The sequence below is a fragment of the Hippopotamus amphibius genome, chromosome 5 (genome assembly GCF_030028045.1).
Source record: "Hippopotamus amphibius kiboko isolate mHipAmp2 chromosome 5, mHipAmp2.hap2, whole genome shotgun sequence".
Lineage (NCBI taxonomy): Eukaryota > Metazoa > Chordata > Mammalia > Artiodactyla > Hippopotamidae > Hippopotamus > Hippopotamus amphibius.
The window spans coordinates 144,543,432-144,559,478 of record NC_080190.1 but is presented as its reverse complement, the minus strand read 5'-3'; the positions used below and the strand labels follow the sequence as shown (position 1 = coordinate 144,559,478).

General features: G+C 36.1%; 1 protein-coding gene across 2 annotated transcripts in view; it reads left to right on the top strand.

The window, feature by feature from the left end:
- Window positions 1–9,921, top strand: part of RSPO2 (R-spondin 2) — a 147,105-nt gene extending 137,184 nt beyond the window's left edge. Inside the window, exon 6 of one of the 2 annotated variants that reach the window (XM_057736320.1) lies at window positions 9,196–9,921. In XM_057736320.1, coding sequence (XP_057592303.1) covers window positions 9,196–9,311 — 116 coding nt within the window. In that variant the 3' untranslated portion in view covers window positions 9,312–9,921. The remainder of the gene's footprint in view (window positions 1–9,195) is intronic. The other variant, XM_057736321.1, reaches the window with a different exon arrangement.
- Window positions 9,922–16,047: the final 6,126 nt, after the last annotated feature.

The window sequence follows — 16,047 nt, the reverse complement described above, 5'->3', positions numbered from 1 at the left end:
CATTTCTAGGACTTTTTTTTTTTTTTCATTTAGTTAATGGTTATTGATTGAAGACCAGCATGAAGGGATTAAATCATCTTATTCAAATGGAATTATCTTAAAAGGTACCTTCCGTTATAGTATGAAGTCAGCTTTGGAGCAACTTGAAATTCTTCTCTGGTTATCCCATTGCTCCTAATCAAATGAAATCAGTATCATTTTCTCTGCAAAACCTGATGTTTTTTCTGACTTAGTTTAGGAGTGTCAAATGAGCCTGATAGTTTTCTGCAAATTTTATTTATTCTGGGTACATTCAGGGTGCGTAGCTGCACAATATTCTAGCAGGACGGCTTGAATATTTAAATTTTGTGATGATGTTCAATTACACGAGAATGTGTATGAGGCACTTACACTGCATGGTCCATAGCAGGAATGTCCACCAATCCACTTACCCCACCAAGAAATTTTATAGATTGCATCTTGATAAAAAGTAAGAGAAAGAGTAAGCAATGAATCGATGCAGTGTAGATTTACAGAAAGTCTAAGTTACAGATAAGTTGTCATGTATTAACAGGTCATAAAGGGTTTTCAGTTATGTTGAGGCCATGGACTTTTCTCATAGATCTGTCAGGGTAATATCAGTTGTCTTCTAGTGCTTTTCTGTCTTTCTTGAAAAATAACTCTATTGCTGTGTCCTTATCCAGGGACTTTTAAAGCTGTAAAATTACATAAGAGAGAAATACTGAAACCTGGTTCCAAGTCCAGCTCTGCTGCTAGTTAGCTGTAGGAACTTGGATAGGTCACTTGAGTTTTTCTGTGCCTGGCTTGCTTCATTTCTAAAGCATTTAGCAGAGCTGGACTAGAGCAGAGGGTAGTAATGTTGGGTATACTCGCTTTCTCTCCACCCTTCACAACATGGCCCACTGACTGAGGCTGGGAAGCCAATGGGATCAGAAGCCTTGTTCAGGAGTCACCACCTAAGGATCAGCTTTCGTACTTGGTATTAAATCTCTGTGCACTCTCTGGACCAGAAGAAAATGAAGATCATTTTTAGATTTACAACTCTATTCTTATAGATACGGGACCTAAGAGAAAAGGACCTGTTCTTTGCAGGTAGTTTATGTTAACTTTCCCTGTAAGAAAATGGGAACCTGGGTTTGCGAATAATGCTTTTTTCCCCCTAAGTCACTGTTTGAATAGCAGATTTCATCTTAACTTTATTTTCTTTTAGCCTCTTTGACCTTCAAACATCTTTTTAATAGAAATGTAATTGCATTTTTCCTTGTGCCGCATTTGGATCTTGCCGCCTAATCTTTAGTCCACTACAGAGCTTACCATATGCTAAAAAGAAAAAGAAGACCTTCAGTTGAGGTTAAAAGAAAGTATTTAAGAAGTCAGAGCCTAAAAGCTCCCCTGTATATATTTTTTAAACGAGAGATACTCTTACAGTCAAAGTGAATTATTGCCCCCTTGTGGTAGAGTTATATATTTATTTTTTCACGTAAACGAAATTTTGGACAGCATTATTTTAGTCTTCGCTACCCTGAAACTCTTAGTCCTTGACAGTGACTCTAAAGTACTTATAAAGAACTTGAGACATTTCTGAAGCCACCTCTCTTTGTTTATTCTCACCTATCTTAAACTCCATGGAATCTTGTCTAAACTGATTTTTTTTCCTTTCCTGTTTGAAGTACCAGATTTCTAACAACTTAATCAAATCAACTGGAGTGATCAACATCGTATGGAACAAACCTAGATATTATTCAAGTTACTCTTCTACAGCCTTTATTGCTTCAAATGAGTTGGTAAGGGCTCAGGAATAGAAACTGTCTTACACCCAAAGAACAATAATTTTCTCCAGAGGTATACAATGAAGAAATTTGGAAACACCACGTGCAGGAAATCTTAGTGGTGACACATGGTTCAGGTCATCCTCGGGATTAGCTTTCCTCTTACATTTTCATCAATTTGAACAATGAAACAAGATTTTTAAACCAAATGGGAAAATAGCAAAATAGGCAACAGACCTCAGGCCTACTAAAATGTCTTCGAGAAGAGCAGAGAGGCCTCGAAGAGAACAGAAGCCATTTTGTACTCTTCATTTTGCAACAAAAAATATGGTAAAATTTTACAGATAAAAGAACACTAACACACAGAGCTAGCTTATTGCATTAGTACTTACAAATTAGTATAAATCTGCATAGGTAGTAAGTATTCTGAATTCGAAATGATTTTCCTGTTTGCATGTTTAGAGAAGCCCATTTTGTCAGTTATTTTTTATTCTGGAGGGTTGTCACTCTCCACCAACAGCCTTGTAAGATGAACAAGATAACTGGTAAATTATCCCCACGTTGTGTGTAGATTTGAAAGCACATGCTCTCTTTATTTAAAAAAAAAAAAGTCAAAATAACTAAGTGACCACTTGGAAGTTTCAAGTTATGACTTGAAATTCAAGATGTCCAGTAAAGTTTCCTTAGTAGGTGGCTTGTTATTTTTCAACACTGACATTTATTAGTTTGTCTCTAGATTATTTTTTTTCTCAAAAAAAAAAAAAGTCATGAAAAATTGTAGTAGGACATTTAGGACATTTGATCACAGTCATCAAACAACTATTGAACAGTTTGCCAGTCCTTTAAAAAGACAATGATCTCTCTGTGAAATGTTTTTAGTAGAGCGTATTTTTGAAAAACCAGATAGATATTACTTAAAATGCCAATTAAGGAACTTTGTACTATAAAGGAGTGAAATAGATTCATTTGCTTTAACTCATTCTAGCTCACACTCTCTCCAGCTGATATAAATAAATAACCGTCAGTATGTTGTTCTGAAACATTATGAAGGGTGGAAGGATTTTTAGCTTGGGCTACGTAGAATATATATTTGCCCACTTGGACTCCTTTCTAGATAAAAGAAGCTTTGTGAGCCAACATCCATTCTTAATGTCTAAGATATTTAGCTTAGTAGTTCTTAAGCTTTCACATTTTAGACACAATTGTGACCGATCCCTCCACTAAAGAACCTGCTTACCACCACGGTAGGAATGCTTTTGAATCACAGGCTTTTTCTTATACATATTTATGATAAGTTTTAGGGACAGGTAATAGTAGTATTCTTGGGACTAAATTTAATTGCCATGGCCTTAAAATACAAAATACTTCAATTCACAGCTGCAAACAAACTTTGTTTCATAATCATAAAAAGAGGTCATGAAAAATTGTAGGACACTTAGGTAATTTACAATTTTCGCAGAATTATAGTAAACATCTCTATGCATAAATCTCTGTCCAACTTTAGGTTATTTTCCTAGGATAGATTCCTAAATCTGAGTCAAAAGTTAGGACTATTTGTAATGCTTTTGTACACATTGCCAGATGGCTTTTCAAAAAGGCTGTATCAATTTTATATTTTCATAATGCATCCTGATGCCTGTCTTACCACATTCTCACTAGCTTTTACATATTTTCACTTCCAAGCATCTTTGCAGTTGGAGGTTTTAATTATGAGATTTGATTCTTAAAATATATTTATTAGCTATTTTATTTCCTTTATGAATTGTATTTAGGTCTTTTGTCTATTTTTTGAGCTGTTAAAGTATTTTAGGAAGCAGCTGGCATTTTCCCAGAGAATTATCAATCACTCTGAAATAAATAAATCTCTGTTGCTACTCATTCTTGGGCAAACTAAAGTTGCTCATATGAGAAAAAGAAATAATCCAGTTACCAATTATTGTCTACATCTCAGTCCCTTGTGGCTTTAGATGTGGAAGCAGCCTTATGTTTTGCCTCCAGCATATCCTCTGAAGTATGACAAGATTCACCGAGTCACAACTACTACACAAGTAGTTACAGACTTCTTGTCCTCGGTTTTAGCTGCTTTGAAGGATGACTGGAGGTGATTCCCAAGTCTCCATGGTGAATTTCATAAATACAGTGAAGCCCAGGTTTCAAGTCAGCATCACAGACTTACCATTAAAATTTAGTAAAAATTGGCACTGGTTTCAGGTAATCAGCCTTGTCATCATAGTTGTGGCTATAACAATGGTAATTATAGTACTTACACTTGCATGATGTAGCTTCCTTTGCTCAGTCATGTGCATGTGTGTGTATGTGTCTGTGTATATACAGAGAAGTTTCTATCTTTTTCCATAGTCACAGCTACTGAATTTATTCTTCAGTTTTCTTTCATTGTATTTATCATGAGGAAGTCTTTCTCAAAGCAGTTAGTAATCATAATGCAAACCATAGATAGCCCTTGTACCTTACTGATATATGTACAAGAATCATTGTTCCAATTATGAAAACTCTTACCTGCATCTAGTACGAGGAAAATCATTTGAAGACCTTCCCTGAACTGAGGAGCTTGTGAAAGAATGAAATTCATGTCTGACTGACAGTGGAGTCAGTATTTTCACAGCTTCATGTAATTTGTGAGTCTGCCTGATATCTTGGTTCAAAATAATCTATCCTATTTCTGATTCTAATAGCAGCAATCTACAGCTGGATGTTACGAGTATTTCCATAAGGGACTGTTCACCTTTCTCTGTAGAAGAGTTGATAGGTTATCCTGTTGGACCATTTCCACATGTGTGCAAGTCAATGTCATTATGCTGGTTAGAGTGTGGCTTTGATAGAGTCTTTCTGACTTTGTTCATTTTAATGATAATCTTGTCTCGCTAGTAATATTTTATACATCTTTTCAAGCCAGGAGGACAACTTTTCCACATAACTTTCTAGTGAAAGATGATTGTAGCATCTTCACTAGATGCTTCATTCTATAAATGAAGAAACTGAGAGTAACAACCATAATGTGTTACCAAACATCTCAGTTACGAGACTACCTACCTACCAGGTTTCCTTACTCGCAGAGAGGTCTTTTCTCTATTAAACCACATTGTTTTCCTTAAAAACTGTAATATCTGGGCCAGTCATCTTCTTGCATTCATATAACAGTGCTGGAAAGATTTGCTCTGTATGTCAGAGTCTGCCTGATCTTGAAGTGATTTAAGGCCATAGCATTCTTCAGGTGCTCAGGGCAAAGATATTCAGGATTTTTCTTTTTTTTTTTATTAATTTTTATTGGAGTATAGTTACTTTACAATGTTTTATTAATTTCTGCTGTACAGCAAAGTGAATCAGCTGTACATATATATATACACACATATATATATATCTCCCTTCTTTCTTGGATTTCCTTTCCATTTAGGTCACCACAGAGCACCGAGTAGAGTTCCCCATGCCATATAGTAGGTTCTCATTAGTTATCTATTTGATACATAGTAGTGTATATATGCCAAACCGAATCTCCCAATTCATCCCACCCCCACCCCACCCCAGTGTCCATACGTTTGTTCTCTATGTCTGTGTCTCTGTCTCTGTTTTGCAGATAAGTTCATCTGTATATCATTTTTCTAGATTCCACATATGTGATATTATATATTTGTTTTTCTCTTTCTGACTTCACTCTGTATGACAGTCCCTAGGTCCATCCATGTCTCTGCAAATGGCATAATTTTGTTCCTTTTTGTGGCTGAGTAATATTCCATTGTATATGTGTACTACATCTTCTTTATCTGTTCCTCTGTAGATAGACATTTAGGTTGCTTCCCAAACAACCCAATCAAAAAATGGGCCGAAGACCTGAATAGACATTTGCCCAAAGAAGACATACAGATGGCCAATAAACATATGAAAAGATGCTCAACATCACTAATTATCATAGAAATGCAAATCAAAACTACAATGAGGTATTGCCTTCTACCAGTCAGAATGGCCATCATCAAAAAATATACAAACAATAAATGCTGGAGAGGGTGTGGAGAAAAGGGAAGCTTCTTACACTGTTGGTGGGAGTGGAAATTGATACAGCCACTATGGAGAACAGTATGGAGGTTCCTTAAAACACTAAAAATAGAACTACCATATGCCCCAGCAACTCCACTCCTGGGCATATACCTGGAGAAAACCATAATTTGATAGCAGAATTTTCATTGGAGTTGGACATACCTGAAGGCTAACAATCTCCTCATAAAACTCAAACCTTTTCTGCTCATCTTAGGCAGTATACTTTCCAAATCTTCTCTTGTGAACTAAAAAGTAAGAAAGTTAAGTCCATGAGTTGAATTACTCTTTGGGTGACTGGCATCATATTTGCCCTTAAATGCTCAGGGTGAATGTGCTTGATAATGTGGAAAGATCTGAAAGTATGCAGGTCATTCTCTGAGTCTAATCTCATAGTCACAGATGTAAAGAAGTTAAGTGGAAACAAATTAACACACTTGTATGTCCAATATAACTTACTGTCACATATATAGATAAGAATAGGGATATATATTTTTGATAGCTTTAATCTTATCAATTCCATATACTTGAAAATCTTAGAGTTCAGAAGAAAATGTGTGCAAGACCCTTTTCATACCCTATATTAGGTTATGTTTTAATATTTTATTACTTTGAGTTGGCTTAAACAAAACAACCTATGGACCACAAAATATTTTCAGTTAATTTAGAACTATCCATGGTCAAATGTTGGCTAACCATCTTAAGCCTTTGGTATTTGCAATATATCCTACATGAGAAATGGGGCTGACCAAAAACAAAACCAAGCAATGAACCAATAGCAGAGAGATGTCATTTAAAAGAGACATCTGAGGAAAAATTTTAGAGTTATAATAAGGTCTCCCAAAACATCTCTAGTTGGAACCAGTACCATATAACTTATTGCCAATGGGATAATCATACAATCACATAAAATAAGTTTTCAAAGCATTGCTGAATTTTTTGCTACAATAGGAACTGCTTTATGCAAATACTGAGTAACTTCCCTATCACACAATCTTCTACCAGCCAGCAAACACAAAATCCACTTTATTGACAATTACATCAGAATAATATATTAGGTAAATGACATGAAATTAACCTTCTCTTAAAATGAGAGTTTGTAGTCATTTAGCATAGACTTGCTATTAGTGAAAGTAGTGAACATTTAATATTCAATTACATAATTTATATGAAGAAATGATTATGAAAAGCTGTCTTTAAATAACATATATTCCATATATTTTTATCTTAACAGAACACATTTTAAAATCTAGGAATGTTTGCACTATTTTTTCATTTAATTTTGTTTTGCTTCTAAAAGAAACTCTGGCCTTTAAATAAATGAAACAAACCAACTGAATTTTTACATGGTAATCAGCAATGATTTTTTTTTTTAAGCAATGATTTTTTAAACTAAGGATTTTTTGTTTATCGAGAGAAAATATAGAACTAAGAAAACCTTACGCGTAAAACTTTATAAGTGTAGCTTCTTTTTAAATTGCTGTTTTATGTTAACTATTTCATCTCTCTGCCCTCATTAGGTGCATCTCATCATCAGAAACAGTGTTACTAAACAGTTGTAACTTTACAATTTCTTTGATTAATGATGCCTTGGACTAAAGTTTCATTGGGTAGGATTAACTAAGTTTAAAGATGGCAAAATGCCATTATAACATTAATGCCAGAATTTAATGAGAACCAGAAGTTAACTTCAAGGACCTTCATAATTTAATATGAAGGCATGCTAATATTCTTATTATTTTACTGTAGTGTCCTATTAAAATAAGTATTTTTTTTTAATCTTTGTTCTTGTGATAAAAAGTTGAACTCAGCAAAGTTTTACTTATTGAATATCGACTGTGTGCCAGTCATGTGCTAGGATCTTATGAGTAAGACTATTTTCCATCCTCAAACAAAATAGACCCTTTCTGAGCAGAAATGAGAACCACCTCCCTTACTTAAAAATCTCATGGCCTCGTACGACTCTGGTTTCCTACGACGCATTTCTATCTTCCTAACCTCTGGTCTGTTTCTTTTCCATGTCTTTATTAGCCACCTTCTCCATTGTCTGGATTGAAAAGCTGACCAGCCACCTCCCTGTAATGAAAGGATCTTGGGGGTATTGAATTTCTTAGGTGTGGGAAGGATGAGAGCATGGATTAGGACGGAGTGTTCTATTTGTGATACTGATGACTTCAGTGGCTAATAGCTGTACCTCACAGGAAGAAAAAGCTTAAGTTTTGTGGAACTACATGATAAAATTGGAAGTAGGGACAGGTAGAGGAGGAGGAAGAACTTACAGGAGGATTCTTTCTAGTCTGTAAGGAAGAACCTTCCTGTACTGAAGGTGTATAGTACCAAACTACTAACGCAGATGAAAGTTCAAGCTCTTTTCTGTTCTAAAAATCCCATGATTCCTATGTGCTTAGAACCCAAAGAGGGCAAAGGACCTATAGCAAGTGTTTATGTTCCTTATTCTTTTTTCTTACAGTCTTACTTACATACTTGCAAAGAAATGTTGAGACCGTATAAAAACTGGAAACTGTAACCACAAAATGGAAAAAGTAAAATACAGCAGAGGCAAAGGGAAAACTGCATCCCTAAATTCCTGATGCAGGAAAACCTCAGTTATTTAGCTGTGGTCTGTGCTTCCTAGTGGCTAAGGCAAAGAGGGAAATAGGATAACAGGGTGTGATTTTCTGGTAATAAAACACACCCCCATCAGTTCTTCAGAAACAAGCAAGCATTTTTCTTGCTCTCAATAAAAACAACTTGCCTGGGAGATTTGTATAAGAAGCCATAAGCCACATAATAAATGATGTCCTCATGAATTTTTATTCAAAATAAAGAAGTATTCCACATGTCATTTCATATATTGGCCTTTGGAGAACACTGAGGGAATAATGTTAAAAGCTAGACATTTTCTTCTCCCTTGGGGTAGGGAGAGGGGCGTTTGAAACTTCTGGTATGTTTACTGTAGATAGATGCTTATTTTCTTTTGACCCACTGACATGTGGAGCAGTAGAAAGATGTAAAGATGTCTAGTAAAGGGTAGCATTGTTAAAAGGAGGAGGGGATAAATGGGATTTTTGTGGCAGAATGATATTTGCAAGACTGATCAGGCCGCTGGGAGGTTTTTAAATATGCCAGTTCCCTGTAACAGGAAGATCAGTCTCTGAGACAGCATATCCAATTTAGTAAATTATTATTATTCCGTCAAAATTAATGTGAACAATTTTCTCTTTGAGGCTGCTTTTTTCCATAGGTGATGTTTTCCAGATGGGCTTTGTGTAAAACTCTTAATGTTTTGTGTTTTCTTTCCTAGAGAAGGAGGCTTTTCTGACATGTCTTCATTTCTTTCTCTTCCTGCCCCCCCCACCCCGCCCACTGCCCATTGTAGGGAAGAGAACGCCAAAGGCAAAGGAGAAAAAGAATAAGAAGAAGAAGAGGAAGCTGATAGAAAGAGCCCAGGAGCAACACAGCGTCTTCCTAGCTACAGACAGAGCTAATCAGTAAAATAAAAGACACAGAGGGTGGATTTTTGTTGCTGTTGGGGGGCGGTGTTGTTTTTGCAAAAGTGCACAAAGCTACTCTCCATTCCCAGACACTGATGTGTGGCATTTGTGCTGCTCTGACCAGTACCTGTTCCCAGTAACATTGTGAAAGGAGGAGCCATGAGCGTGGTCTCTGTATTATTTATGCTTTGATTTGCATCTGGAGACTGAAGGCAGAGCTTGCAACCTGCAGCGGTGGCAGCAGGAGTGAGTGTACAGCATGAGACTCAGCTCCTGGCCCCACAGAGGGGCAGGAGGTGTGAGGCTGCAGACACCCCACTGGAGAACCGACTTGTGCATATTTATGGAAAGACAGCGCTTGGCAGGCAAAGTGCTATTTCACTTGTGACCTTTATTTCTCACATTGTGCATTTTCAAGGATAAATGTATGTGAATATCTGCTTAGCGTTACCACACGTTGTTCTCAGCATCTGTTACTTTCCAACTGTTATGCACAGAGACGAGACTGCTTTTAGCTGGGGCTCTGCTGCAGGAATTCCCGCTCAGTTTCACAGCAGCTTGGATGTGTACATACTCTGCTGGGGCTACATATAAACCTCTTATTTACTGTATTTATGCTTTCTTCTGTGTAACAAGTCATACCTGATTAATATTATGTCACTTTGTTTCTAGTGGTTCCTAACCATTGTGTGGTAAGTGACTGTTCTAGTTTTGCAAATTGATGAATGTCTTTTTGCCCCTTGCAACTTAACTTTTCTTTTCTTTGTCGGCTTATTTCTCATTGTAAGGATAGGATAAGCTAGTTTGTACATAGCATCAAATGACCCCTGTCAGAGAATTTGAATATCCGTAGACCTTCCCTACTCCTCACCACAGTTAAAGCATGAGGCATCCAGCAGTCAGAAGCCAAACCTCCCTTTGAGTCTAAGATGAGATGACTTTATGAAACAACTGAAAACATGAGGAATTATATGCAGTCACTTGCAGTACTCATCATGCAGTTTCACAGGCCAGCTAGAGAAATTTTCATACTTTTAATTTCAAACTTCAGTATATATAGTTTTTACTTAAAGCAGTTCCTGACTTGCAATGACAGAGCACCTACTAATATTCTTGGGTCAGTGTAGACATTACCATCTCATAAGACCATGCATAGAATTGGAGGAGAAAACATGATAAATTCCTGTCACTGCTGGTCAGATTTTAACAGGTCTCCTTTGAACCAGAACTAATTTCTTATCCAAAATTGAGAGAGGAACACTGTGGAGACTTCCCAGGTGACTTTCAGAGCAGTTGTTTCTAAAATATCATGGTCCACTTGGGGGAATCAGTTCTTAGAGGGTTTTGAATTGGCTTCTTCCAAAAGCATCATCTTCCTGGATGATCCAGAAGAAAATTAGAACAAAGAAGAATGATTGTAGATTTTTGAGGAAAAAAACAAAGCAAGGTAAAGCCTTCTTCTCACCTTGCATTGGCTAAACTACCTCTTCCGCATTTTTGTTTAACTTTTGAGTCAAAAGCATCTTACCAATAAGTATGAATGTCATGTACATCACTATGAAAATAATATTGCTATGAGATAATAAGCCATATATGAATGTTGTATACAACTTTAGGGTTTGCGTTTAATCCTAAAGTGTTCACCTCCTTTCACATCTATTTACACTATATTCCTATTGACTAAGTGGGGAGGGGGCTTCTTTATATAGTGCTTCATCGTTAATAAGTCAATACCTGTTCTGTTTCTGGGATGTTCTTTTTGTGCATTAAAAAAATTCAAAATTATTTTTGTGGAGATATTCTTTTCTTTAGAGATATATTTAGGGAGGAAAAGCAATACTTTAACAACTCTACCCCCAAATACTGGTCCTTAAAAAACAGACAAAATTTTAAAACCTATGTTTGTAGCTACATCAGGACAGTAACTAGTTTAGCTATAAATTGCACTGTAGCAGAGTGATTACAAGTGGGGATTTTTAGAGCCACACTGCCTGAGGTCTAGTCTGGACTCCGGGGGTAGCCTGAGGGAAAATTATTTCATCTTCCCAGATCTCAGTTTCCTTATCTGTAAAATGGAGGTAACAATGTTACCTACCTTTAAGGGCTGTGTCTTAAGACACAACCCTACACATATTTTACTTAGTCTTTAAGGATTCACTTAGGTAAAATGTGTAAAGTATGGTCAGCACAACATGGCATAGACTAAGCAATACACAAGGTGTTGCCTGTACTCCTATTACCTCTGTCCTTGGCTATTTATTTCAAAAATAATTCTCCTTAACAAAATAGAATACATTTATGAAATCATCCCTTCCCTTCAATCTATTTTTTTTAATGTCTGGATATTACTTGCTCAAACTTTTGTGGGAATTGATTAAAGCTACCTGATTTCTAAGCCTCCAGTTATAAGCAAATACAAACCAACAGAGAGAGAGAGACATACTATAGAGTAATTTACAGCTTCAGAATAATTATGCTAAGCAGACTGGTGGTTTTCCACAAATGGCTATACTATTCCTATACATCATACAATATATATAAGTAAAACATATGAAACTGGTTTTCTTAGTATTTTCAGGTAGCTTAGCATCTGTGAAAGCAAAATATGGGACTACAACTTTCTCAATTAAGAAGCTTGAGTGTTGTTTTTTTTTTTTTTTTGAGTGGTATTTTGATAGGGATTGAATTGAGTTGTAGATTGCCTACAATCTACAATTGTAGGTAGTATTGTCACTTTGACAATATTAATTCTTCTAAGAAAATAGTATATCTTTCTATCTGTGTTGTCTTCAGTTTCTTTCATTAGTGTCTTATAATTTTCTGAGTATGGGTCTCTTGCTTCCTTAGGTAGGTTTATTCTTTTGTATTTTATTGTTTTTGATGTGTTGGTAAATGGGATTCTTCCCTTAATTTCTCTTTCTGATAGTTTGTTGTTACTGTACAGAAATGCAATAGATTTCTGTATGTTAATTTTGTATCCTGCAACTTCACTGACTTCATTGATGAGCTCTAGTGGTTTTTTGGTGGCATCTTTAGGATTTTCTATGTATAGTATCATGTCATATGCAAACAATAACAGTTTTACTTCGTCCTTTCCAATCCCTATCAAAATACCAATGGCATTTTTCACAGAACTGGAACAAATTTTAAAATTTGTATGGAAACACAAAAGACCCCAAATAGGCAGAACAATCTTGAGAAAGGAGAACAGAGCTGGAAGAATCATACTCTCTGACTTCAGACTATACTATAAGCTACAATAATCAAAATGGTATGATATTGGCACAAAAACAGACACACAGATCAACAGGACCGAATAGAGCTCAGAAACAAACTCACACTTATAGTCAATCTATGACAAAGGAGGCAAGAATATACAATGGAGGAAAGACAGTCTCTTCAAGTGGTGTGGGGAAAACTGGACAGCTATATATAAAAGAATGAAATTAGAACATTCTCTAACATCATATACAAAAATGAAAAAAAAAATGAATTAAAGACCTAAACTTAAGGCTAGAAACCATAAAACAGAGGAAAACATAGGCATAAATTGCAGCAACATTTTTCTAGATCTGCCTCCTAAAGCAAAGGAAATAAAAGCAAAAATAAACAAATGGGACCTAATTAAACCTAAAAGCTTTTGCATAACAAAGGAAACCATTAACAAAATGAAAAGACAACCTACTGAATGGGAGAAAATATTTGCAAATTATATGACTGATAAGGGGTTAATATCTGACATATATAAATAGTTCATACAATCCAATATCATAAAAACAACCCAATTTTAAAAATGGGCAGAAGACCTGAATAGACATTTTTCCAAAAAGGAAATGCAAATGGCCAACAGGCATATGAAAAGATGATGCTCAAGGTCACTACTCATCAAGGAAATGCAAATCAAAAAAAGCACAATAAGATATCACCACACACTTGTCAGAATTGCTATCATCAAACAGAATACAAATAAAGGTTGTTGAGGATGTGGAGAAAAGGGAACCCTCAGGAATGTTGGTGGGAATGTAAATTGGTGCAGCCAGTATAGAGGTTTCTCAAAAAACTGAAAATAGAACTACTATGTCACCCAGGAATTTCACTCCTGTTATATATCTGAAAAGAAAAACACTAATTCAAAAAGATACATGTACCCCAATGTTCATAGCAGCATTATTTATAATTACCAAGATATGGAAGCAACTTAAGTGTCCATTGACAGATGAGTGGGTAAAGATGGGTATAGATATATCTACTATGGACTATTACTTAGCCATAAAAAAGAATGAAATTTTGCTATTTGTAGCAACATGGATGGACTCAGAGGGTATTATGCTAAGTGAACTAAGTCGGACAAAGACAAGTACTGTATGATATATCTTACATGTGGAATCTAAAAAATACAACTAGTGAACATAGCAAAAAAGCAGACTCACAGATACAGAGAGCTAGTGGTTACAGTGGGGAGAGAGAAAAGGGGAGGGGCATACTAGGGGTGGGAGATTAAGAGGTAAAAACCATTATGTATATAATAAGCTACAAGGATATAATGTACAACACAGGCAATATAGCCAATATTTTATAATTATAAATGGAGTATAACCTTTAAAAATTGTGAACCACTATATTGTATACCTGTAACTTGTATAATATTGTGCATAAACTATACTTCAGTAAAAAACCTTGAGTGGGGGTGTGTGAAATGGGTGAAAGGGGTCAAAAGAACAAACTTCTAGTTACAAAATAAGTCATGGGGTTGTAATGTACAGCACGGTGACTATAGTTAATAATACTGTATGGCATATTTGAAAGTTGCTAAGAGAGTAAATCATAAATGTCCTCATCACAAGAGAAAAAAAAAGTTTGACAGATTAGCACTTAGAAAAAGCCAATTTTATGAATATGTCTTTGTTCTTTTTCAAGATGCTAATATCAGTCATTGTAAACATGGAGTTTTCATGTCTTGCTAGAGACATTTGGAGAAGAGTTAACACTCAGCCTCAAGTGTGTGATTTATATATAAAGGTGATGTGTGATTCTTTTAACAACTGCATCTCTTTTTTTGCTTAGAGGGGAGATGTGAGTAGGGAGAAAAAGAAAAGTGAATGATACTTCTGTTCCTTTTAGAGAAATTTGTGCATAGCGGATACTACTTGATAATACCATGTTAGAAAAGGCAGAATTAGTGACCCAGTACATGTTCACCAACCATATTATCCTCCTTCTTCTTTCAAAAGTGATAACCATTCCATTTCTACTCTTGATCCCATCCCCTCTTTTGTGAGATATTCAGTATCCACTCCTTTCATGGCTTCAGCCCTTTCTCTCCCTCCAACTTAAAGTATTCTTTCTTTCAAGGTCTTTATCATCCAGTATCCTAAAAAAGTAGCTTGCATTCATTGATGTCTTCAGCCGCCCCCTATTCTCATCACAATCTTGTTTCTTCCCACCACTGTATTATAACTGTTCTGACAAATGTAGCAATACATTTCCTTTGCTAAACACAAAGGAAAATATTTGCCTCGGCCCTTTAATGTTTTCTATCTGCTATTTCCACCAAGTTTGACTCCATTGGGCTCTTTCCTTGAAGAATTTTATTTCTCACTTGGCTTCTGTGACATTCCTAACCTGGGTTTCTACTTCTCCGGTTACTCCTTTTCAATCTTCAAGTTCTTTCTTGATTTAAATAAAAAATATTGACATTTCAGGGGTTGGCCCACTGCTTAATCCTTTTGGTTTAATCTTTCCATCTCCTCACTCCACCTGGGAAATCTAACCTTACAGCTTCAACTACCAACTGGAGTTGACTTATAAGCATGTATCTCTGTCTCCAGGTCTTTGTTAACTATTTCCAAGCTCTACTAAATATCTTGACCAGGGGGCCCCAAACATATCTCAGGCTCAGCGTGTCTAAAACTGTATTTATAACTGTGTCTAAAACTGTATTTATAACTGTGTCAGTCACAGTCCAGTCAAGGAAAAAACCAGTCTAGGTATTTCAAATAGGAAATTTAACATCAGGAATTGGTTATACAGGTGATGCATGAGATGAGAAGCTAAAATTGGGATGGCAAGACAACCAGGAGATTAGCAACAGCAGAAAGCCACTACCAAGAGGGGTAACAGGAAGACGTGGAATTTTCAGAATCCAGAAGGCAAGGCCACCCAGTTAGAGCTGGAATCATAGCTGAGGTTAGAGGTATGGCCACAGAGGAAGCTAGAACAAAAGACAGAAAGCTTGTATAGTAGCAGCTGAAATCTCGGAAAAGATTCCAGTCACTAGGAAAAATGCTGCCGAAGGCAAAAAGAGAGGAAGAAATACCCTGGCTTCTCCCTACCGCAAACTTCCAGTCTTCCACCAGCATCTGCCACTGCCCAAACTTGCTTGGAAATCAGGGACCCTGGGTAATGTAGTCTTCTGTGATGCTACAGCATAATCCTTGGTTTGCACCCGCAAACAACTCCTCTTCCTGCCTTCCCCATTTAATAACTAATATTTTTACCTACCTAGTTGTTAACCTAAGACCCTTGTATTCATCATTTACTACCATTGTTCCATACATCTAATCTGTTGCTAGATTCTAGTGAATCTACCTTAGAAACATCTCTTGAATTTCTCCCTACCTTTTCACCTTCATTGTCTTAAGCCTGTTTGGTCCTCTTTGTCTCCCTTCTGAACTGTTTCATTATTATCCTAAATATTCTTGCCCCCAGCTTCACTCACTTCAACTTTTCATTTATGT